Source organism: Marmota flaviventris, chromosome 7, assembly GCF_047511675.1.
Source record: "Marmota flaviventris isolate mMarFla1 chromosome 7, mMarFla1.hap1, whole genome shotgun sequence".
NCBI lineage: Eukaryota > Metazoa > Chordata > Mammalia > Rodentia > Sciuridae > Marmota > Marmota flaviventris.
This window is the reverse complement of record NC_092504.1, coordinates 29,804,475-29,831,651: the sequence shown is the minus strand read 5'-3', so window position 1 is coordinate 29,831,651 and position 27,177 is coordinate 29,804,475. Positions and strand designations below refer to the sequence as shown.

Here is a 27,177-nt window from a genome sequence, read left to right as displayed (position 1 = left end):
ATTATTGCAATAGATACTGTTATTTAACCCTGCACAGGACTCTAAATGGCTGTGTTGGATAACCTGGCTGCACATGATGTGGGGTGGGAAATAGAATATAGATTGAATTTCAGATTTAGGTACCAAGTAGCCATGGTATTAGTAATTGTGTATTTCTGTCCTGTTTGGAGTTTTCTGGGGATAAAAGTGAACTCTGTTAGGCTGGGGTTTAGGGAGAATGTTGCAGAGAAGCAGTAGTTGGTACAGTGGTGGTCTCATGAAGCGCAGGGCAATCCTGACAGATGTCAATCTCCCCTGAAGAAGGCAGTCACACACCTGGATAACCTATAATCTTAATGGATGAATCCAGTGAAGTGGAGAACACTAATCTGGGTATGTCAACTGGGATTCCCATATTCCACTCCGAGTGTTTGGAAGGAGCCCATCAGAGCAACACCTCTGGCTTCTCCCCACTGGCAATCATTCCACCCAGGAGTGGAAGTCACTTACCCAACTGGTGATGTGGAAGAAAGGATGGAATCTGAGCCATTGTTGGCCCTTCTCTCTGAAGATGGCCTTCCTGCAGGGCATGCTGGCACAGCTCACATCCCCCCAGGGCATACTTCAGGCTACTCTGGGTGGGGTATGGGGAGGGCTGAGGTATTGGGAGGGCCAGTGCAGTGCATCATTCCCTCCCTTGAAAGATTTAACAATTTTGCTTGGTGTTGGATCTAACTCATTTTCTTCAACAGCTTTATCATAAGAAAGGTGACATTTTAATCTCCATCTCCATTCCTGCAACCACCTCTCAGCATGCTTTGAATTTAAGCAGGAGAAAAAAAAAAGGGGCCTTTGCTGATATGTGAGCCCCAAACTCCTGGTCTCCATCAAATGCTTAATTTGAGAGTGTTTTTTAAACTAGCTTGACAGAATTGAAGCAGAGTGTTGATGAAGGTCCCAGTGCCACCTGCCTGTGCTCACATTCCAGCTCCATCATTTATTGGCTATGAATACTTGGAAAAAACCTCTCAAAACGTCATTTGTAAATTGAGGATAATGCAGCATCTAACTTTAAAAGTTTTAGTGAAACAAAATGAGATAATGTAGGCTACTTATAAAATCTGCCATTTAAAGCAAAAAGAAGGAATCGGGAAGGGGTATATATTCCCCAAAGATAAACTTAAAATAACCCTTTTTACTCTAAACTTTTTAAATTTGGATTCATCAGGACTTAGTGCTGCGGAAAGGCATATGTGTCCAAAAAATGTGCATAAGCCCAAGGTACTTTGGAAGGATATTCTAACAGGACAATGGAAAGGTCCTGACCCAGTAATTGTCTGGAGTCGGGGGTCTGTTTGTGTGTTTCCACAGGGAGAACAGCAGCCGATTTGGATTCCAGAGAGATTAACCAAGGTCCTGACCCAGTGATTGATTGTCTGGAGTCGGGGGTCTGTTTATGTGTTTCCACAGGGAGAACAGCAGCCGATTTGGATTCCAGAAAGATTAACTAAAGCGATTTCTACAGACCAAAAAGAAGATGATTTGGCTCAAATCCATAACAACTGATATCCAAAACTCCAGTTTGGCTATTCTTACATCTGCAACAGAACCAGGATGCTTTTTTCAATATCTATTTTATTATTGCCCTTTGCCATATCATGAAGTTCTATTTTGTTTTTTGAGCTCATACAGACCTAGGTTAATGTTTTGCTGATCAGTTCTATTTTTTGACTATAGAGTTTTTAAACATTGCAATGGAGATTTCACCTGTAAAAAGTTATTAGGCCTTTACTATAATGTTATGTGTTGTATGTATTATATTATGTGTGCACACTTGTGTTTTGTGTTATATGTTTGAATGTACGTATGTCCATATATCATATATGATGAGCGCTCATGATAATATGGATCCAAATATTTTTTTTTCACGTGATTTATATGGTTTAATTTAAATTGGGTAAACAACTGTTGAGGATTGTTTTAATATGTAAACAAAAAAGAAGGTTAACAGATCTGTTTGTTTACTTTCACCTTTCCTTTTCATTATATTTAATAATTCTCTTAAAGATAATGTAAATTGTTAAGAAAATTGTTTTCTTTTAGTGCCTTCTGTAATGTTACATAATTTTTTCTTTAGCCATTATTGCCAGAATTCCTATCTTCATCCCAGTGCCAGTGAAGACAATGTAAATTGTTAAGAAAATTATTTTCTTTTAGTGCCTTCTGTAATGTTACATAATTTTTTCTTTAGCCATTATTGCCAGAATTCCTATCTTCATCCCAGGGCTGGTGAAGTCAAAGATAAAACCAATCTACAGCTTCTGCAATAGCCATCACTGAACTGCTTGCAGAACTTGCCTGGACACATTGTGAGCTCACCTGTATGCATTGTGAACTATCTGTTGGTGCAGCGACTTGTGGTAGTGTTGGGGTATTTTTGCTGATGATGTCACCGGTGGTACAATTTTTCAAAGGAGCCCTCAATTGGCTTAATGTCATGGCATTTTGCATCCTCCTCTACTAGTGATGGTCTAAAATTTGGGGGCCAACAGAGGTGAGGCAAAGAACCTCACCCCCCCACTGGTGCAAAGGCCTATCCACAAGTATAGCTGTATGCTGGACCGGTAGTCAGTGACGGGTATGATCCAATTGCAGTGGTACCAACCTAAGACAGGAGGCTGACGCCTAGAGGTCAGTTCATCCGATGACGGGTAAGGACCATATGTTGAATTGGACTGCCTAACAGACACGGTCCCTAAGCCACATGCTTGTTGTTTAAACAGAAAGGGGGAGATGTTGAGAGCCACAGCCGAAGGGGCCCCAGCAAACTTCCAGCTGCCAGCAATCCAGCTGCCGGCTGATGATTGGCTCACAGCGGCCCCAGCAACATCTAGCTGATTGGCTCCTCGGCCCCAGCAACATCTAGCTGATTGGCTCCTCTGCGGTGATGCTCATTGGACTGTTTCCCTGCCCTTTCAGACCACGGAGCTGCTCATTGGGGGACTTTTTGGCTCTGCCCACGTGACCCAGCCAATCGGCCTCAAGAGCAGGAGGATTGTGGGAGGTGGAAAGAAGCTAGTGGGGGGAGAGACAGGCTTGTGGAAAGCCGGTGGTGGCAGTTGAGGCTCTGAGGATTTTTCCTGAGAGGCTGTTTTGTTTGGCGTGTGTGGTTCTAAAAATAAAGTTAGTTTCTTTTGACAAGTGGCTTCTGATTGTGCCCAGCCAGACTGCGGCAGAGGATAATGCAGCATCTAACTTTAAAAGTTTTAGTGAAACAAAATGAGATAATGTAGGCTACTTATAAAATCTGCCATTCTGGTATCTTGTCTATGGCTCTTCAACATACAGTTCTGAATAATAACCATAGCTAGTGTTTATTTAATGCATACCATGGACAGGGCCCTGTGCTCAGCAATTAAAACATGGGGTCTCCATTGAACTTTGCAAAACCCGTGTAGTAGATACTAATATTCCCCTTTTATAAATGAAGTAACTGAAGCCCAGAGAGATTTAGAAAACACACTATCGAAGGTCACACATTATGTGAATAGCAGATAGCCGAACCCCACCAGTTTCAATTCAATGCCCATACTCTTAAATAGTATGCAGTCTCCCCAAAATAACACCTACAATTCAATGACTATGACTATTACATGCCTGGAACGTATCAGGAGCTTTGTCTAATATAATCCCCCCAATCCTTGGAGGTTAAGGGCACAAATTGAATTGTCAAACAGTTGTGGTTTTGAATTCCAGCTCTGCAATTTTCTAGCCTAGCAATCTTGGGGAATTCAGCTAATCCGAGTCTCAAATTTTCACCTGTAAATTGGGAAGACCCTACCTATACCTCCTGGGTTTGCTCTAAGGATTTAGTGAGAGAGTGTTCAGTCCTTGGCCCACTAGAAGGAGCCAATAAAATCTATCACTTTTTACTCCTGTTTTAGAGATAAGCACAACAGAGAAAAGTGTATTTAGCCCACATGTGGCAGCGCCAAGTTCAAATTCTGATTGATTCAACTAAAAAAGCTTGCATTATCATAAGTACATGTATGAAGAAACGAATGGTGTGAAAATACTTTGTGTACAACCAGTGACTTGAAAAATTGTGCTCTATATATGTAATATGAAGTGAATTGCATTCTGCCATCATATATAACAAATTAGAATAAATAATTTTTAAAAAGCTTGCTTTTCCTGCATGCTATTTCTGTTTCTAGTCATCTGTGGCTTTTCCAGTGCTAATTAGCTTTTCCAGTGCTAATTTTCCTGTGTATCACTCAGTTCTTTCTGGGGAAAGCAAATCCATTCTTTATCTCTGTGAAAGATGTCATGGGTAAAGTTCCCCATTGTGTTCTAATACATTGTGAATGGATTAGAAACAACTTCACGTAGAAGATGAGGTACCCTATCCACCCTGCTTCAGTTAGGACAGTTATGCCACTGTCTATATTATAAGAGTGGGTACCTTTTACTTAATGGAAGTATTCCTTGTCAAAACAAAAACAAAACCTCTCTGACGGCCACAGGCTTGTAGGCAACAGGCCTGGGGTGGGACTATGTCATCATTTACTAATAATATGTGGCCTCAGTTGGTCCTGCTCCATGATTCCATATAGGCCTCAGTTTATATGAATGAACAAAAATAGTAAAATCTTATTTCCTGAAAAGATTAAGAGGATCAACTCCTAAAATACATGAGATGTGCTTTGTGAAACATACATGCATGGCACACAGTGAATGGATTCGAGAATTAAGACTCAGGGTTTGAATGCTGGCTCCTCCACTTCCCGCATGATTCTAGCAAGTTACTCTGTCTCTCTGTGCCTTGGTTTGTCTTGTGAAATGGAGGTGACAGTACCATCCTCATCACGCTGTTGGGAAGTGCTGTGGCTTGAATGTGTCCCTCAAATTCCATATGTTGGAAACTTTAATTCCCCAATTCATGTGTTAAGGTGTTTGGAGGCAGGGCCTGTGGAAGGTAATTAGTATTGGATGAGGTCATGAAGATGGAGACCTCATGATGACATTAGATGTCATGATGTCTTTATAAGAGAAGGAAGAGAGACCAGAGTTGACACATTTACTCTGTCATGTGATACCCTCCGCCATGGTATGACATAGGAAGGTGGTCCTCAGTGCCAATGCTGTTCTCTTGGAGTTCCTGGACTCCAGAACCACAAACCAAATAGACTTCTTTGTAAGTTTCTTGGTCTTAGGTATTTTTAAATATGTAGCAACAGAAAACTAGACTGAGACAGAAGGACTAAGTGGTTTAAAATGCTGAAACACTGTTTATTCTTATTCCTCAAATGGACTTATGACATGAGCTTGCCCATCACAAGTCTTCCCATGAAACCCTGTAAGACATTCCTGTTCTGAACCTTAAATTTAACAAAATTCCAAACAAACTCACAAACACTGTCACATGGTTTTCAGTGTAATTATCTAGATAATTAGAATAAAAGACTAGTTTTGGGAAGGATAAGGTATGGGTAGAAGGCCCAGAGGGGTTCAGATAGTTAAGCACTTGCCCATCTTCAGCTTTCCTTTATACAATTTACCTGAAAGTTGAGTTACAAAATGTGATCTGAAATTGTAGTCAGCTTTACAACCTCAGAACAAATGAAATCAAACTACTGGTTTTATAGTTTCTAATTGTACAACTATAAAAACACATTTGCCCCCAAAGCAGCTTTAAGGCAACAAAGAAGTCTTTGTGAATTTCAGCAAAAATGCCCAATTCTTTTCACAATTTTAAAAGAAATCAGTTGTTGAGCCCAGCATTACAGAGAAAGCACAGTTTATTTTTATTATTTATAAAATTACATTTAGAGAGGGCACACGGGGGTGTATTGAAATAAACACTTTTTATAAGAGTCACCAAATTATAAGTCCCTCTGACTCAAAGGTCACTCAAATGAAGGAGAAAAAAATTGAGGGAAATAAGGCAAAATCCAAGAGCCAGTAAAAAGGTGACTGTAGAACAGTCCAAGAAATGGTCCTAAGATTCTGGCAAAATCAGGTTAGAATTTGGCTGGCACTGGCCAGTGCTATATGGGAAAACTGAGTTTCTGTCTTTCTGGAAAGTGGATAATCATCCTAAATCCATAGCAACTGTTTGACACTAGAGCTTCTCCTTAACAAGGAGCCTCACAGAAATTATGCTTTTGTTTGTTTCCCTTTTCTCTTTGAGAAAACTTACATAAGAAAATTGAACTTAAACCTGTCCATAAAGATGACTATTCATTATAGAAAAGCATAATGATAGAGCATTTAAAGTTCTCCAAGTTAAACTTTATGAAGGGGTTGCTAAAGGGGTGTGGAGCAAACCAGGCCCATAAGTTAAGGAAGGTGGGTTGAGGGTGAATGAAGGGCAGAGAGAGTCAGACAGTATTTATTTTTTAATCATCATAACCACAATCAGGATTAGAATTTTGTTATTATAAACATGATGTTCTAACCTAGAATGTTAAAAAGTTATTCTGATGATATATTTTTTCCTTCTTGGCTTTTGTAGTGACTTTGGCTTGTTAGTGAAGATTTTTAAAAACCACATTGACATTTGCAAGTCTTCATAAACACTAGTGAATTTTATTATTTTTCTGTGCTTCACTACACAAAACATTGGGGTTTATTTTTGAAAACATTTTTCTTCTTCTTTTTCTTTGTTTTACTACACAAAACATTGGGGTTTATTTTTGAAAACATTTTTCTTCTTCCAACAAAAAGAGGAGGAAGCCGGTGACCAAGTCCAGACTGTGGCTGCTACATCTCTGATTAAACCACAACAAAGCTGGGGTGGTCACTATTTTTGCACTAGCCCTTAAGTTTGGCCTTTGTATCCTAATGAAAGTGGTTAGCAAATAGTTAAAATTATAAAAGCTGCTTCAAGTATTTCTATTAGAAAAATTCTGAAATAACAGGAAGTATTCTACAGCAAGAAAATGACATGTTTGAGAGGCTAGCTAGATGGAATTATATTTCATATCACAAAAATGTCTTTTGGAAATTGAATAATTTTGCATTCAGTCCATTGAGGTACACAGATATTAATACATACGAAGTTTTACTCTAGGTACTGGGCATAGAAGACAAAGACAAAATCCCTGAGAATTTATTGTCTATATGGTACAAGAACAAGGACTTAGAAAACCCTAATATCAGGAAACGTAGAACTCCAGGAAGGTGACAGGCAAGCATGGTAATTTGCTAATGCGTATCATTCATCTTTAGAAACTTCCTCAGAGTTTTACATAGTACTTTCTTACTATTTTTAAAGTTTTCTTAATGATGTTCTAAATCCCATATTAAGTTGGTCTCAGATACACAGCACCTGGTCAGTGCTATGCATCAGTGTTGTAGCTGTTATTATTTCTGTATCTATGGATAAAAACCTTTTAATTCCTCATTTTGCTTCTATATATTTCCCCTATTTTGTAGAATTGTTTTTATTGCTGGTAAAAATCATTTGTCCAGATTTTTTTCTCCCTCTTTATTGTTTCTGATTTCCTGTTGTCCATGAAAATAACTGCAGTCCTAGGGTTGGATTTGTATTCTTTGTCCTCTATTTTCCCTTATATTCTTCACTTCTTTCTGCATACCAAGAAACTATTTCATGTTTATTCTCTGTACCACTGACTTGATTTTTACTATGTTAATTCTGTAGTTTGTCTACCCTGCAACTTATCATCCCTAACTGGAAATACAAGGAATACCTTGAGAACTGGCAAAGCATTATTTTGGGGTATATGTCTGAGAGGGATTTTCCAGAGGAGCTGGCATGAGTCTGAGTGGATAAAGTGGGGGTGAGCACCATCCAACTGGCTGGGGGCCCAAATAGAACAAAAACAAGAAAGTTAAGTTGGTCCCTCCCTCTCCCAGAGTTTAGTGTACTCTCCTCTTGCCCATGGTTAAAGACTCTAGGCTCCTGGGTCTTTGAATTCTAGGAATCAGACCAGCAGCTCACTGGGGTTTTCAGACCTTCACAGAAGGACCAAGCCTTGTGATTGGCAACCCAGGGTCTCCAGCATGCAGCCTGTCATGGAACTTCTCAGCCGCCATGGTCACGTACACCAATGCTGCCAAGAAATCCCCACTCCTCTCTCTCCTGTAGCTTTGTCTGTTGAGAGAACCCTAATACACCATTTCCTTATTTTTTGTACATTGGCCTGTTCTCTTTACATGGTTTTAGTCTCAAAGGCCTCTTCTGCATGCTGCTGAAAAGCCAACATGTTTCCTCAAGTCTTTTTATTTCCCGTTGCAACTCATTTTCAGACATATCACCTTCTTTAGTTCATTCTGGTCATCTTGATGTTTGTGATTAGATGTCTGGCTTGCTCTTTTGTCCTGACATCTGTCTCTTTAGGTGTTGGTCAGCTCTTCTCCCTCCGTTGCTGGAGGTCAAACTTGTGTCTAAAAGATACTTAGTAGACTGAGTTAGATCTCCCACCCACCACTGTTCCTAATTCTGTAAATGTGATGGGGCCTATGAATACTTAGAATTCACAGAACGTAGTACTATTAAGGTATTCCCAACCAGCAACTGGCTTGTTAGGAATATCCAAGCCAAATCACAACGAGCCACTGAATCTCTATTATGTTCCTGGTTTACAGGGATTTGCAGCCTGGATTTGTACTGATTGAACTCTGACAACCCTTTAGAAAGTTGTATACATGCATTCATAGATGGCTGCCTCATGTACTTTACTTTCATGATACTGACCTGCATGTTTAGGCAAAGGTAGGTATGAGGTCAGAAGGGCTCATATCAAACAACAGAGGTAATGTTTAAAGGTATTGGGTGTTAGGACCATGAGCCTTAGAGTCACTCTACCTGGCTTCAAATCCTGGCTGTGGGCCTGTTTAACTGTAAAAGATAATTATGATACCTACACCTCATTAATTCTGATATGAGGTTATATAAATTCCTATATGTAAAATGCAGAATACTGCCTGGCATATAAATACTATCAAGTGAATGTTTGCTATTACTATGATTTATTGTCTGCAGTTTGTGAGTCTTAATTTAACTCTTCATGTCTTAAAATTAGTTGAATTTTCTCCGTGAACGAGTCTTGGTTCAACATCATGAATTTTCTTTGCCTTATATTATCACACCTCACACCTCAGAGGCTACGCTGAACAGAACTGTCAAGGCATTTACAATACTTATGTATCCTTTAATTCACTTTCTCTTCAAGGATTAGAGGAACAATGTGTTTTATGGAAGGGAAAGAAAGACAAACTAATCATTCCTAGAAATAGAACAAAGCTTTCTTGTACAGCACATTGGCTCAAGATGTGCCTTCAGTAAGGTGGTACTACATTTAGGAACCAAAAGGGGGAAAACATGGATCAGAGATAGGAGAAGGGTGGAGATCAGATAGGTTCTTCTTTGACCTTGATATGTATGAAATGAAGACCTCCTAGACAGGTGATTAGCAGCAAGATGCCCATGCTCCAAAAGGAAAATTGCGACCCACTGATTAAGAAAACTTTTTAGGTTGAAAAGAATACATCTTAATTCAGGAAAAACAAAAGCTAAGTGAAGACAAATTGACAACTGAGAAGTATTATGTAGTTAACATGTAAACCCTAGAACCTGACTACCTGGGTTCATGTCTTGTGTCATGAGTCAAGAATCCTTTTTTTTTTTTGCCTCAGTTACCTTACTGGTACAATGATTATATATTAGGAGTAACTTCCTTATAGATTCCTGGGTTGAGTAAATATATCCACATAAAGTACTTGTAGTGTGTCCTCAGTGTCCTACTCACATTTTATGTTTATAAAAATCCTTAAACCTCCAATTATAATAAGCTATAAATTCTTTTTCCAGTGAAGAATAAGAGTCCAAGAAGTGTTTAGTTTTAATATATTATCGAAATAAGGAATACTAAATGTATTAAAATGAAACACAAAGTTATTTAGATGAATTTTTTCTGGATAATTATACATTTAACAATGATCTGAAGATTTCATAATAACATTTTTAATATACTATATGCAAGAATGATACTAATTGTCTTGTTAAACTATATTTCTAGAAACAGAAATGACTTCTTAATCCTATAAATTTGCTTTTTTCATATTTTATGGATATTATTACTGTGAATGCAACTCTGCTTCACTGTAAAAGGAAATTTTTAAAACTCAAAAAGTTTGCCACTGTAAGAATTCATTTCCTTGCCTTAGAAAAACTTTTAAGGAAAAAATTATTCTGCACTGTAGGACAAAATTAGAATATAAATATACACCTTTAACATTTTCTCCAGGGGAATAAGAAAGTAGCAGGCATTAAATTTAGCCAATTGGTTTGTGATGTCAAAAAAGAGAATGAGCAAGACACTTGGTGTCCTGAGTGAACCTGAGTTGGTTGGTGTCACTAATAATTATCAGTTATGCAGGCTACAGTGAGAAAAGGGAAGCCTCTGTTTCCTTAATTTCCTGAGAAACTTTAGCAGATTGAATTAGAATAAGACCAGAAGTGATTATCATAGCATTGATAAAAATGGACAGGATCAGTTTTGTTTTCTGAACTTTATTAAAGAAGCTGTTCGGTAGTCTATTTTGGCCAAGTATTCAAAGAAAATCAAAAAGAAAGATGTACTTACTGATTAAAATATTATACTTTTTGGGTGCAGATGATTTACCTTTTGTAAATTTAAGCTTCTGGGTTATCCAACATGGTTTTACATGTAGTTGTGTGTAGGCAAGTGTGGTGGTCATGCCAGGATTGCAAGACTCTAAGTGTGGCTTACATTATATAGGGTCCCACATTAAAGACAGGAACACTAAAAAGCAAATATGACCTAATTTCAAATTGTAGCCTTGTTCAGATAATATAGTTACCAAACTAGGTGTGTTAGTCAGTTTTTCATCACTGACTAAAATACCTGACAAGAACACCTTACAGAAGGAAGGGTTTACTTTGGGCTCGTAGTTTCAGAGATCATGGTCTCTAAGTCCATTGTTGGCTGACTCCATTGCTCTGGGTCTGAGGAGAGTCAGAATATCATGGTGGAAAGGTGTGGCAGAGGAGTGCAGTTCAGTTCATAGCAGCCAGGAAGCAGAGAGAGAATAGAGGGATCCAGGGAAAAGAGATAATCCCTAAGCACAACTCCCCAATGGCCTACTTCCTCAGCTGTACTCTAGTTACCACCCAGTAGTCTAGTTACCACTGAACAGTTCATTCCAATTATTCATCCATCAGATGGATTCATGCATTGATGAGGTTTCAACTCTCATAATCTGATCATTTCACCTCTGATCACTGATACATTGGAGATCCTGCTTCTACAACATGAGTTTTTCAAACCATAAGAACACTAATTAAAACTAAGGTTAGCCCGAACATTTTATAATCATGCTTTAGCCTCATTATTCTTCCAGTCTTGAAGAAATGAGGTACAATGACAGATGTGATGACTGTCACAGACCCTTTTTAAGCATATTGCATCTGCTACATCTTGGAAAAAGTCAAGTCCAGTATTTCATTGAGACTGCTATAGGCAATTAAGATACAACTGCTTCCCCACTGTTGGTTAATCAGGGTTATCTCTATATTCATAACTTATTCAAGTTGGAGACCAATTAATATCCACTTTCACTGGAATATAATTCAAAGCCTCTTCCACATGCTTACTCAGCTGCCTCCTTCAAGGCTGGATAAAATTCCACAAGCCTCATCTCATTTTCTTGGGCAAGAAAATAACTTTGTAGTTAAAGGAGAGTACGATGGCCAATCCAGGAGTGTGAAAAAATACATTTTAAGTATAATATTGCTGGTGCTATATGAGTATTTGATTCTAGTCCAGGAACACTACATTTAACTTAGGCTTTCATTTAAATATAGGTTTCTAACACTTAGAGCTCTCATTTGCAGTTCAGGCTTTTTTATAACAACAGATGATATGTAAATTTTAAATTAAGGAATAAGCAGAGATTCCCTCTCCCCAAGTAAAAAAAAAATCAGTTAAAACTATTAATGTTTCCATAATCATAGATACCAAGTGTAAACAAATATATTGAGAAAATTCAGTTGCCTTGAATGATTCAGTTCAGGTCTGCAGAATGGCTGTGCAGAATGGCTTCACAACTTGTCACGCTAAAGTTTGAAAGGCAAGAGGAGCAATGAGAATCCTATAACCAGATCTGCACACCCAGTGTAGATGATACAGAAAAGGAAGAGAAAGAAAAAGGGACTTCCTCATACTGTAGGTCAGCTAAGAAGAAAGGGCCATAAAGTAGAGCAGTCCCACAGGGCTCCCCCATATCTGCATATTTCATGGGAGAATACCTCCTTTGACCTCCATCTCCAGGATTTTCTTCACATTAAACCCATGATATGCAGGAACAAAAACCACTCCTTCCCTGGTGCTTTAGAGGAGGAGAGTTAGAGCCAATATGAGACATGCTCATGGAATTTTGATGGTCCACGCTGATTTGTGATTCAACTTGCTCCTTACGCCCTCTTGGTTACTGATCTCACTCTCCACACACTCTGCCCAGACAGAATAGAATTATAAAGAAAACAGAGTATGAATAATGAGAAATATTATGTATTCTTGCTGGTTAATATACAAAGATTTTACTTAGAGCAAATCATTAGATTTTGCAAATGTTGGAATTGTAGCTTTCTCCCCAACACCCATTTTGCTGTGTATATTTAAGCATTTATGATGGTCGGATAGAGCTACATTTCTTGTCTCTTGTTCCAAAACACCTTGTCACTAACTCTATATTCTACCTACATCCAGGAACTGCTGTTTCTTGGGCTCTCAGGGTAACCTCATCTCCTCTGTCCCAGGTCTAGTCCTTTTAATCTTACTGTAAACATTACTCAGATTCCAAGAATCAGAACACTGTTCCTTCTCCATTTGGCTTCCACAGTTCTAACACTGCACTGTCCCACTTACCAAAATATATCATATTTAACTGCACCTCTCTCTTCCTATGTTTAGGTGGTGCTGAAGTGCATAGAAGTGGTATGCTACTTACCTACACCTCAGAGAACTTAGCACAGTCTCAAGCATGATGGGCACTACATAGATTTCCTTGTGCTGTTTTAGGCTACCAAGTGAAATATGCATTACTAGAACCAAACTGAGCTCTCAGGTTGGTTGATCTGGACTGTGTATTGTGAGCAGATGCTAAGGAAATTCAAAGGGGAAAATTCAGAAACCTTTATGACTCTCCCCCGCCCATGATTTGCATTTTTGGCATTTTTCCAGCATAAATTTTAGGCAGCTTCAAGTTTCTCTGTCCAAGGAAAAGAGATGAAGAAGTTCAGGTTCATTAGAGAATTTAATAGTTGACTTAAACAATCTTAAGAAAGCCTTGAGCAACACAGCTTTATTTCCCACCAGAGAAAAGTACACTGCACACTAGATCAGTGGCTACTTGCTGACTCACTCAACTGCTAGAGAATGCCACAAAGAAAACAAACAGGACATTACCATATGTGGAGGGACTTGGGTTCTTCACCTTACCACAGCTTCTAATAAAAACATTTAGGGACTTGGAATAGAAGAGTATGGACTTTGTGACTGAAGAGACCTAGGTTGGAAGCCCGCCTCTATATATCACTAGTTGTGACTTCAAGCAGAAACCATTCAAATCTTAGCACCCACAATGTCAGAACTAAAAGATAGCTGCCTCAATGGGTTGGTATAAAATATAAATCTTAGGAGCTCAGGAAATACTGATTTGTTTCACTTCCTTGGGTTTCATTTTTTTTCTGTGTAAAAATCAGTATTTTAGATCACTTAGTTACTAGATGATACTAAGGCCCTTTCCAGCTCTAAAATGCTATATCAGATTTTTCTCTTTAGGTACAAAGAACACTAGGAAAATTTTAGAAGTATTTTAAAATCTGTTGCATTCTGATGAGGGTATCTTTTCATTCTAATTTCCTTAGATTTAGTTTTCTTTTTTGAATCTCCTGAAATGGATAAATCATTTTTTTTTTTTTTTTTTTTTTTTTTTTTTTTTTTTGCCAAAAAGCAGGTTCTCACTCAAGAGTTCAGAGTTAATTCCACAAGCAATTCTTTTGGGGTGTTCCAAATTTGGAGAGATAACAAGAAGAAAACTTCCTCTTCCCATAAGTACATACCATAGAGAACAATGGAGATGAGACAGTATTACAGGGACCCTGCTCTTTCCAAAAGGTGGAATTCCTCTTGCTCTCCAATAGGTTATTTAAATGGTCTGTGGGGTGGGACAGGTGAGAGGCCCACTGCATGAGCTGAGGCAGTTCTCTACACTTTAAAGATGAGGCAGGTGGTGACTCTGGACTCAACTGGGAGCTGTTTCCCTGTTAACTGCGGCCCTGGTCAAGATCTTCCTTGGGAGCAGGTAAAGATTTTATTCAGAAAATCCAGTGAATTTGCATCTAGCACAATAATATATACTGTATACATTTTATAAAGCTTTTTAAAAAATATTGACATAAGAACGAAGTTTTAAAACACTTTAATATTTGACTGAATCAAGTCTTAATCCTTCTTACATGTTGACTATCACCAACATTTTTTTTTTTTTTAAGGGAAAACCATTCAATATCATATAAATGTTCAATATGAGTGAAAATTTCATTCTCATTGGAGAATAACCTAAATCATAGTTTAAAAATAACTAATGGTTGTGTAACTTTTTGTAAACTTCACAAAAACTCTACACGATCAATCTGATCCCCACAACAAACCTTTGAAGTTAATTCAAAATTTACTTTTATGCTTACCATTATTATGTCCTCACCTTTGTGGATATGATAAAGTGTGGTAGACAGCCTATCAGAACTAGGGCCTTCACCAAGGCTGTGAAATACAAAATTCTGGGCTTTTCCTCCTTCTGCCCCCCTTATACTAATGTTGTTCTCCCTCAGTAGAGATCTCCCCTGAGCGAGTTCTCCACAAGCAGGATCTGACATTATGTCCAGGTGCCCTTATTCTAGAACCTTATCTCTTTGTGACCAAAAAAACGTGTGAAAACTGCTCTGTAGGACTGCCAGCACAGCCACATGCCAATTATGCTTTAGAAAATAAAGTTGAAGAGCATCAAGCACAAATAATACTTAAGTTGAAGTTCCCTCTGGACCTCATTCCTTGGGTATTTAAAATGAAAACTTTGGTCATGAATTCATCTGTATTTAACATAAAGGGCTAGTATCTGTTAAGTTATAATTTTTTTTTTCATTTAGTAATAGTGAATTTTCTTGCCCAGACTTTAGCATTAGGGTAAGTAACATACCCAGCTTTTCATTTCCCAGGGGTCATTATGATTTTTAGAAATACTGGAAAGGAGCACTAGGCAAGGAAGTTTTTGTGCAAAAGAGATACACACATGCCTGTTACCATAGTTACAACAGGAATGGCCAGAAGAAGTGTACTTTTTCCTAGAAGCAGTGAGCAAGCCTTGTGTAGTTGGGACTACGGGATGAACAATCCTGTCTTGCTCTGCAGGGTTTCACTGTGGTTTGCCCTGAGTTTAAGCCTGAAACAGGGAGCAGAAGGAGGGACAGATGATTTGTTTCCATGCAATGAAGTTGTTGCTCCTGCCCCATCAGTTTGCTTTTACTCTCAGAACTGCACAAACTTGCAGTCTACAAATTACTCATTCCTTCTCCTTCTAGCAAGTTATTGGAGTTAACAGCCAAGAGTAATTTTAGTTAGTTTGACAGTCTACAGGTTTATAAAAGGGGGAGAATGTCTCTCTCAATCCCAAACTTCTTAGGCTGAATTAAGATACAGCTATGGAGATCATGGCAGATGAGCTACCCCAGAGTCTTCTCATCGTGTGATGCTTTCCACATCTGGCTTTTTGGAGCATGATGGAATGTGACCTCTGCCATCTTCCATTGTAGTGGTCTATATTTTTTTTTATAGACAGCTTTGTTAGTTATACCCTCCTCTACTTTTAGAAAAGGAAACTAAGTGTTAGAACAGTGAAATAAGTCATCCAGTGCCACTCAACTATGACAATCAGAGCCCAGGGCCATGTGACCCCCAAACCTGAGAGGAAGCTATGCCCTTTGACTTCCTCACCCAAAACTGAAAGAGGCTTCCTTATAATTTCCATCCCCTAGTCCTGGTCCTATCCTCTGAAAGTGTTTTAATTCTTCCTTCAGATGATTACCATGGCTTTGAGGCCTATTCTGAATCTTTGAGAACACAGGTCACTGTTTTTAGACGCTCATTTTCCAATCCCCTACGCTGGGTGTATTTCACATTTGTGCTATTGCAAAGCTCTCTAAAGGTCTGCCTGGTCTGCCCAGTTCTGCACCCAACAGCCAAAGTCATCTTTAAGATGGGACTTGTCTAATTTCAGTCCTATGCTCAACACACTTCTGTGGCTTCCTTTGTTACTCTGAGCAAAACTTAAATATTTATAATCAATGTCAAGATTGGAGAACTGTCTTAATGAAATTTTCTTTCCAAAATGGATAGTTCATCTCTTAACAACAACAAAGATTCCAAAGCCCATGACAAGCCCACACTTCCATTCTCTGCCTTTGCTCTTCCTTTAGGCAAGACAGCCAAGCAGAGCCTTCCCCTCCCCTGCAATGTAAGTCTGCTTTCCAGTTTCTCTTCCCATTTGTCCTTCAAGTCACCTTCATCATTGAAGCCTTCTCCAACTGCTCTACAGAAAATAGTAAATCTTTTTCCTCTCTGGGATTCTCTCTGCTCTTTCTGTATTTTCCCTCCATAGCACTTATGACCATCTGATTTATTGTTTCCTTTAGTTAGTTCCTTGTTTCTTTTTTCTCTTTTCTTTTTTTTTTGCCTCCCCTTTCATTCATATAAGAATGCAAGCTCAATGAGGACAGGAAATTTTATCTGTATTCAAGTCTAAGGTTAAATCATAAGAATCTGGATTACATGACTTTTTTTACATGGGTGACTCTGCCATACTCCCATAACAATAGCTCCTGGCACATACAAAATCTCTATACTCCCTTTAATTCTTTTAGTAAAAACTTTGACATTAGCAGGTCAGATTTCTGAAGTCATCTCTGCAGGGATTTCCTATCCTATGTGGACAGGAAAATAGATGCATATGTATATAAATGTTAATAACCTTTTATGGATATACTGTCTCTAGCTTTAAATGATATGATATAGTATTTTCTTCATAGCCCTCATTAATAACCACCCAGCCTCAGAGCATCCTGTTACAATGGATTAGAAGAATCTGTCTGGATTCAAGACAAGGTTCTTAAACAAATCAGTGGTTTTACACAATTACCTGCCACAGAACGACTCACTTACCTTACTATCACATGCTACCCAGAGGAGTGAGCATTCTGCAGAAAATAATACTGAACTTGTAATGAATGACATTACACTTGTAAAATCTCTAGCTTATAATGAGCCTTTGAAAGTCATTACAGAAATGAACTCTTTCACAGGGTACCATTTTGTACTGGTGGATTTGACACAGTATATTTTGTTCACTTCAATATACTATGCAGCCACTCTGTTAAAAAATGCCAGAAATTCTAATGTTGAGAAACGGAAATACCATAATGCAATAAACTAAATGGTGGGATAAGATAAAACTACGTTAATAACTCTAGGACTGAACTGTAATCCGCACTGCTGCTCACAAGGTGTCGAAATCATCAACCCAAGCTATCCCTTCAGCTAACATTTCAAATTATTCATCGTTAATTTGCAGCGCTTCCTATGAAAAGCTGAAGAAGGTTTTGTTCTCACATGTTGAGGGTGAGGAGACAGTTTAACATTTTTAAAACATATGTAATTCCCTCCCCCATTTTCATGATTTTTAGAAGCCCCTTAAGAATCACAAATCGGCAAGAACTGTCAGTCACATTCATCTAGGGTTTAATATAAAGCATTAGTGTTTTTATACCCACAACAAAACATGGACCTGCAGAAGTTTTCAAGCAATCCTCCAGCAGCTTCATGCGTGTCTTCTGGAGCTCAGGGCTGTCCCATTCATCTTCATCAACGCCCCAGTACAGATCTATGACCTGGGGACAAATGGATGAGGCAGCATTAATTCCCCTGCGGGAAAATTAAATTCACCTGTGGGCTCTGCTCTTGCTCACAATGTCAAGCTAGGGTGACTTTCAACTTCTCTCTTTGCAGCACATTTTCCTTCAGAGAGGGAAAGTAATTTTTTTCAAGATCCATCTAAAGTGACATTTTTTTAATTCTACGATGGGCTGGGAAGGAACATGATAATTTCTTTTTAAAATTTTTATTTTATTTCTGATTATACAGTTCCCATGAGCTCAGAGAAAAGGAAATGTGAAATGTCAGATGCACTGGGGTGCAGGCTTTCATTGTATTGAAATGGTAACAGAATTAAAAAGAAGAATGCAGCTGGGATAAGGTTACCACAGTATCTGCGGCAATTAAATCACAGTGTAAAATATTACTGTTATGTTTTAATATGAGAAGGGGAAAAATCACAACGGCATTAATATATATTGATCCCAAGTTAAGCATTTACATTGTTTTAAACAAACAAAAAAATCTCCCATAACCCTGTTAATATCATGCTTCCCCCTGGGGACAGATACTCTGGTTATGTCTGTTTTATCTGTGTGCAGCTTGGCTTTCATCCACATGTATCTGAAAAATGAGTGCTGGAAAACAATAAAAGACACGCCCCGCTGAGGAGGGAGCCTAATAATGTTTTCTGTCTCCCGACTTCAAAGACTCCCAGGGAAAAGTCTGCAAGACTGTAAAAACTTTTACAAGCATGCTCTTTGAAAAGTACTACACTGAGCAGTAGGGGTTTCATTCCTTTTACTCAATTGCTATCTGCATAAAGTAAATGTTTCCAATTGCAGCTTTGAAGATTTCTTTTTTCCTTCCATTTTTTCCCCACAAGCAGGAACAACACTCTCCCCCACCTCTGCTGAAGTCTTCATGAGAGACAGGGAGACGGAAGCACAGAAGGCAGGTCTATCTCTGCAGCTCAGGCAGACCCCTGGAACTTTCTGTGCTGCCTGTTTCTTGTTGGTGGTCCCCACACAATGTGTATATACTAGATTTCGCTTACGTCAGAGTTTAGTTTTTGGAAGGCTGGTAGATCTATGACAGTTTCTGTATAATATAGTTCCATGACCCAGTCCATGACTTTTATTACATACAGACCTTTATGCACGGATTTGGGGGCTTTTCCTTTTAATGTACCTTGCAAGATTTAATCATACAATATTAGGCAAAGGGACATCTCAGATGATAACTTGAGCATCTCATCTGAGAGTCTCCAGCTGAGACTATTTAAAATTAAATAAAAATGAATGAAAATTTAGAAGTTCATTTCAAGTGCTCACTGGCTGCATGTGACTACTGGGCAGTGGAGATAAGCATAATACTTCACTATCATAGTAAATTCCATTGGGTATTTAATTACCAAGTTTCAATAGAGCACAGAAATTATCTAGTAATGTAAAGTCAGAATGGGGTCATAAAATAATCTAATTTGATGAATAATGGAAGTCCATGACTTGCAAGATGTCATGTTCCCAGCAAATCAAAAGGATAAAGAAATAACACTCAGCTGTGCATAGCAACACAGGCCTGTAATCCCAGGGACTTAGGAGGCTGAGGCAGGAAGATTGCAAGTTTGAGGTTAGCCTCAGCAGCCTAGAGAGACCCTGTCCCTAAATAAATAAATAGGCTGAGGATGTAGCTCAGAGGGAGAGCACTGCTGGGTTCAATCCCTAGTACCCCTGCCCCCAAAGAAATAACACTTATGTTGTGAATTTTTCTGAGTGCTTTAAATGCCATAGAGTAAATTAACCTCCTGCCAAGTTAGGACCTGTTTCTGATGTTTTAGAATAACAAGATGAACTTTTATACCTCACCATCCTTGGGAAGATGCCCAAAGAGCTGTGGCAAGTGCTGGGAACATGGTCTCCCCTTGGTGGGAACAGAATCCCCCTTGACATGTGGCTCTGGTCTCCTGTACCGAGAAGGAAATTCACAGTCTAGTGTGAACAATGTGTTCAGAGAAAAGCTGGGAAGAGAATGGATGGCTCGACTGGTTGGCCAGAGTCTGGGATTCACTGGGCTTGACCTGTTGGTGGGACCACTGGTCCAAGGCCAATGCTCAGGTGTGGTAAGATCTCAGGTATTCTCTGCCACTTCTTGGATTCATACTTGTGGCACAAAAGGAACTTTCCCTACCCTGTTTGGCTTGTCCATGGAAGATACCATATGGTAATCTGTCTGGGAAAACTACACAGCTGAGGCCAGGTGAATGGTAAAGAAACCTATGCTTGTTTCGAGGTAGGCATTGCAATCAAGCTTACTCATTTGCTGATTCTCTTTTGAGTGAATGGAGGACAGAGCACCACCCAATCTCTTAGTTCCAGACCCTCGTGGGGCTGCCACTAGGGATCACACTCCGCTCTGTATGATTCAGAAAAACCCCCTTCTTCCTGACATTTTATTTCCAGATCCTAGAAAACGGTTACTGAAATCATTAAGACAAGACATTTTTGGCCATCTGCCAATAAATTGTCAAGCTAAATATATACAAAAACCACTGCTATATGAATGGTACCCCTTAGTTGTGCCATGCACAATCTAAAATCCATATAACCTTTTCTCTGTCTTTTTGGCTGACACTGGATATACAGTTATGTGTTGCATAGTAACATTTTGGTCAATGACAGACCACAGATATGATGGTCCCATAAGATTACATCACCTAGTGACATCATAGCCATCTTAGTTTGTGTGAGTACACTTTATGATTATGAAACGATGACAAAATTGCCAAATAACACATTTCTCAGAGGGTACCCCGTTGTTAAGCAGGGCATGATGGCTGAAGAAGATCTTATTTAAAACAAGTAAAGAGAAAATACATGGACAAGATGAAGGTTAATATAAAAAAAGTTATAAACCGGCACTTGTTCCTCCCAGATTCTTTAAGAACAAATTGATACAAAGTAATAATTAGAACAGACCACTGGACTTATATACATATATTATATATGTGTGTATATATAAAACATGTATAACAGTAAGAGGCAAAAAAGGTAGAAAAGAATGAGAGCTATTCAGGAGACATCTTTCTATAGCTTGTAAAACTGTTAAAAATTATAAATAGATTCAGATAAATTAAGATGCATGTGCCCTAAAATAATTATTAATGTAACTTGAATATAGTGAGAAAAAAACATTAAAATGCTACACTACAGAATATTCACTTACTGCAAAGGCAGAGTACTAGAAGAGCAACAGAGGAACACAAGAAGCATGAGATAGAAAAAAGTAAAATGGCAGATGTAAATCCAAGTACACCAACAATATCAATTAAATGTGAAGGGATTAAACAATCCAAAGTCAAAGATTATCAATGAAGATAAAAACAAGATTTGACTTAATGCTGCCTAAAGACACTATTTTAAATTTAAATATATATGAAGGAAGATCAGTAGAACAGAAGAAAGGTAAGGAGGAGGGAAGTGCTGGGGAATGATACTGGCCAAATTATATTGTGCACATATGAATATGTAACAACAAATCCCAGCGTATGTACAACTATAATGTGCCAATAAAAATGTGGAGAAAAATAAATTCATATATATAAATAGACAGACAATAAAAGGATAGGAAAACATACCCTGCAAACAGCAACCACAAGAAAAACACATCATGCAAACAGTAACCAGAAGAAAGTTTGACTGGCTCTATGAAGATCAGACATATAAAGCATAAAATATAATTAGAAATAAAAGGGATAGTGCATGATGATAAAAGGTTCAATTCATCAGGAAGATGTGTCAAGCAGGAGTGAATATGTAAGGGCAGAGTCCCCAAAGACATGGCGAAAGGTCAGAAATGGAGAGAGGAACAGATGACTCAGCTATGATAGTTGGAGACCTGAACTTCTCATATTCACTAAGGAAAGAACAACCGGGAAGATTGACAGAATACTAGAAGACTTGACCAATACTCAACACCAACTACAGCAAACGTATCTACAATAATCTACTCAGCAGCAGCTGAACGTTTTTTTCTAGAGTACACACAAAACATTCTCCAGGATGGTACATACATTCGTTTAAAACAACTTAATAAAGTCAAATGGATTTAAATAATACACACAGTATCTTCTCTGAATACAACGAATGATTAGAAATTAGTGACACAAAGAAATTTGGGAAATTCACCAATTTTTGGAAACTGATATATTTGTAAATAGTAACAGGTCAAGGAAGAGATCATAAGGGAAATAAAATAATACTTAGATGGATGAAAATGAAGATACAACAGACCAAAACTTATGGGATACAACTAAAGCAGTACAGAAAAGAAATTTTATAGCTATAAATAATTATATTAAAAAAGATCTCCAATTATCAAACATAATAATTTAAGAAACTAGGAAAATAAGAGGAAGCCAGAGTTAACTAAGTTAGCGGAAGCAAGGAAGTAAGAGATTATGATACAAATTAGTGAAACAGGAAAACAAAATCAACAAAACAAAAAAATCTTTGATTCTTTGAAAGGATCAACAAAATGGATAAGCAATAGCAATAAATAAAGAAGACTCAAATTACTACAGTCAGGAGTGAAAGAAAGATTAATTATTACTGACCTTACAGGAATAATATTTATAAAAGAATATACTAGAAACAACTCACTGTATGCCAATGAATTAGTAACAGACGAAATGGACAAATTCCTAAAGACACAAATTAGCAAAACTGACTTAAGAAATAATAGACAATGTGAAGACATCTTTAAAAAGAGATTGAGTAGCAATTAAAAATTAAATACTGCACAGAAAGAAACTCCTAGGTCCAGATGGATGCACTTACAAGTTCTACCAAACATTTAAAGAATAATTAATACCAATTTTTCACAAACTTGTGCAAAAATAGAAGCAGAGGACATACTTCCCTGCTTATTCTGAGACTGGTATGATTTTGCTACAAAAACTTTCCCAAAAAGATTGCTTCAATATTTCTTCTGAATATAAAACAAACCTCTTCAACTAATACTAGAAAACCTAATCTAACAGCATATTGGCATATAAAAATATAAAAAATATAAAAATGATTATACAATGCTACCAAGTAGGATTTATCTGTAATACTACATTAGTTAAATATCAAAAAGTCAACCAATTGAAATTTGTTGTGTTAATAGGACAGAACAAAACCCACATGATCATCTCAATTGACACAGAAAAATCATTTGACAAAATTCAACACTCTTCCTTTCATCATAAAAGCACTCACACAATTAGGAGTAGAAACAAACTTTTTCACTCCGATAAAAGGCATTTATGAAAACTCAACAGCTATCATCATACTAAATGGAGAAAGACGGAAAAATTTCCCCTTAAGATTAGAAAGATACCATCTCACTCCAGTAAGATTGGCAGCCATTATGAAGTCAAGCAACAATAAGTGCTGGCGAGGATGTGGGGAAAAGGGTACACTTGTACATTGCTGGTGGGACTGCAAACTGGTGTGGCCAATATGGAAAGCAGTATGGAGATTCCTAGGAAAGCTGGGAATGGAACCACCATTTGACCCAGCTATCGCCCTTCTCGGTCTATTCCCTGAGGACCTTAAAAGAGCATACTATAGGGATACTGCCACATCAATGATCATAGCAGCACAATTCACAATAGCTAGACTTTGGAATCAACCTAGATGCCCTTCAATAGATGAATGGATTAAAAAACTGTGGCATTTATACACAATGGAGTATTACGCAGCACTAAAAAATGACAAAATCATGGATTTTGCAGGGAAATGGATGGCATTAGAGCAGATTATGCTAAGTGAAGCTAGCCAATCCTTAAAAAACAAATGCCAAATGTCTTCTTTGATATAAAGAGAGCAACTAAGATCAGAACAGGGAAGAAGAGCATGAGGAAAAGATTAACATTAAACAGAGACGAGTGGGGGGAGAGAAAGGGAGAGAGAAGGGAAACTATGGAAATGGAAGGAGACCCTCATTGTTACACAAAATTACATATAAGAGTTTGTGAGGGGAAAGGGGAAAAAAAAACAAGGGAGAGAATTAAACAACAGCAGATGGGGTAGAGAGGGAAGATGAGAGAGGGAAGGGGAGGGGGGATAGTAAGGGATAGGAAAGGTAGCAGAATACAACAGTCATTAATATGGTATTATGTAAAAATGTGGATGTGTAACCGATGTGATTCTGCAACTTGTATTTGGGGTAAAAAATGGGAGTTCATAACCCACTTGAATCAAATGTATGGAAGATGATATGTCATGAGCTTTGTAATGTTTTGAACAACCAATAAAAAAAAAAAAAAGAAAATAGAAATTAAAAAAAAAAAAAGATTAGAAATAAGAAAAAAATGCCCACCCTGACCCTTTGTATTCAACACTCTGCTGGATATTCTAGTCAGGACAATAAGGCAAGAAATAAATACAGACAACAAGGTCAGCTGATAACATGAGTGTTAATAACAGCATTATTTCTAATGATCAAAGAAGTAGAAACAACTCAAATTTCTATCAAGTGATCAGTGGATGAATAAATATGATATGTCTATACAATGGAATAAACTATTCAGCAATAGCAACATGTCTTTCTACTTTAGTAACTTTGTTTAAAAAAAAAATTCTGTTTCCAGCTTTGTTCCATTAAACTCTTCTGTCTCGTAAGTCTTTATGGGCAGAAAATGATGAAAAAAGATAAAATCAAGCAACTCCTGAAGACAGGGAAGAAATAAATAAATGAAATATTCACCTCATGTAATATAAAACACCACTTTGGACAAACATACGCCATATATCTGCATGGTCAATAAGCAGTAAAAACCACTTGGAATCTAAAGTGCTCAATAAGACAAGATTTATTACATACTTAAAAAAAATTAAGTTTAGCCTTTAGCCTAATGTCCAGGCCCTGCAGATGCTGGAATCTAATTTACTATTTATTGGAATACTAACTTGTTGTCAGCACATTTTATGTGCCTTTACTTATTTCATCATTTTAAGTATAAAAGCTCAGGAAAGTAATTTGATTTTATCTTTTTTACTTAAAACCATCTCACTTGTTTTAAAAATTCTCAGGGAAGCTAATTTATCATGCTTATTATGATGTGTTGAATGGATCTGAAAGCTAAAACCCAGCAAATAAATCCCTAACAAATCTTATACCTTGCAATAAGATGCAAACGTTTAAATACTAAGATTACATAACAATAAAGCAACTTTTAAGAAACAAATATTAACTAAGTTTTATCCCCTAACCCCCAAACACAGGACCATCAATTCTGAATTCATATCGGCCTTACACTGTCATTGCTTGGAAAAGAACCTTTGAACATAAATATTTTCCAAAATGTTTTCTAATTTTCCATACTATAGGACACTATCTGAATGCAAACCAGAAGTGTAGCTACCCAGTTTTTTTTTTTTTAGAATAATCCCTTAGTAATCCCATAATAACTTAGGCTGTCCTAAGTTATTATGATGGGCAGTGATCATTCATTCCATCAACTCCACCATTGCTCAAGACATTTCCTCCATAAGAATAATCTTGTTTTGAGCTGGGGTGGTAGCTCAGTGGAAGAGTGCTTGCTTAGCATTTGTGAGACACTGGGTTCGATTCTCAGCACCACATATAAATAAAACAAAATAAAAGTTCATCAACAACTAAAGAATATTATTTAAAAAATCTTGCTTCATTACTTCAAAACAACAGCTTGTCACTTTATAGTTGAAGTTAGTTTGGATTAATAGTGGCATTTCTCCAGATTTCACGTCTATAAAACATGGCTTTTAAAATATCACTTTAAAAAGAAATAAAATCCATTCTCAAAAGGATCAACATCTGCCACCATTAAAAATATTCAGAAGAACATGGAGCAGGTTCAGAAACTTTTGAATAGCAACAATATTACTGTCCTAAGGATACAGCTTCTGAAGGTCAAAGTGTGATGATGACAGCACTGGCTGGAATTTGTTTCAATCTCTGTGTTCCATTTCTAGAATGTTCTTCTTACAGAAGAAAGTAAGCAGAGAAGAACTTAGAACTCAGACTAGTTTTATGGGCCACTGTACCAAAGATGAGTTAGGGTTTATATCTGTGAATGCTCTCTGGATAGAATGACTTGCCCAAGTGCACTGGTCAGGACAACCTGCAGGTCCACATCATCAATGGCTACAATTTCATCAGAACTATTACAAATACTGACTTTATGTCACCTGCAATTTTTTTCTTGGTCATAAGATACTTAACTAAGAGATATATGGGAACACAACTAAAAGAGGCAATTCTGGGAAAAGCAGGTCCTAAATCAAGCCCCACCGACCACTCCTGATCCCAGGGTTAAAAGCGGTCATCAGAAAACATGAGGTCACATGACAGTTTCTTTAAAGATTCACGAAGACAACTTGTATTAGGGTTCTCTAGAGGAACAGATCCACAGGAAGTATAATTACAAAAGGGGGACTTATTAGGTTGGCTTATGTGACCAGAAGGTGATAGTTGACAATGGCTGTCTACAGGCTAAACAGCTGGAAGAACCAGTAGTTGCCCAGTCCAAGAGGCTGAAGCCCCAGAACAGGATGGATCAACGTTCCTACCCTAGTCAGAGACCAAAGGCTTCCAGATAATCCAGAAGGAAGCTAGAATCCGATATCTTCACCATCAAAGCAGCAGCAATCAAGAACCCGTTCAAGAAGAATAGAGCTTGCATCTGCTGCTTCTTCTTTGCTCTTCCAAATGTTATTCCATCCAAGCCATCATCCTATTGGTCAGCCCTGCCCATGCTTAGGGAGGGGTCTCCATTTCAGTAGGATATCCCACATGCCAATCATTGCCAGACAATTGACAGACCCATACACCTCTTAATCCTTGGCATCTCTGAATCCAATCAAGTTGACAATCAAATCAACCATTTCACAATTCAAGGCTCAGACCTGACAGCTGTGCTTGAGAGTTAACCTCTAGACAGCCCTAAAAATTTTGTGTGGTAAAGCAGAACTCAACTGGGGACCAAGGAAAAACCTCTGACTATCAGGGATTGATGCACATGGAGACAATTTTAGGAGCTTCTGGAGGCAGAGAAAGAGTGGCAATATGGGAACTGGTGAGCACCTGCACTGAACATAAGCTGGCAAAGCTCACTGCATAAAGGAACTTCAACCAGGTTGCAAGTGGGCACCCGGCACCCCTCAGTGGTAGGACATCTGACCACCAAGAGTGACTG

At 37.9% G+C, this 27,177-nt stretch overlaps 1 protein-coding gene across 1 annotated transcript in view; it reads right to left on the bottom strand.

The window, feature by feature from the left end:
- The window catches only part of Nwd2 (NACHT and WD repeat domain containing 2), a 151,894-nt gene that overhangs the window by 52,630 nt on the left and 72,087 nt on the right, over positions 1 to 27,177 (bottom strand). The window contains exon 3 of the mRNA XM_027941566.2: positions 17,855 to 17,971. Coding sequence (XP_027797367.2) covers positions 17,855 to 17,971 — 117 coding nt within the window. The remainder of the gene's footprint in view (positions 1 to 17,854; positions 17,972 to 27,177) is intronic.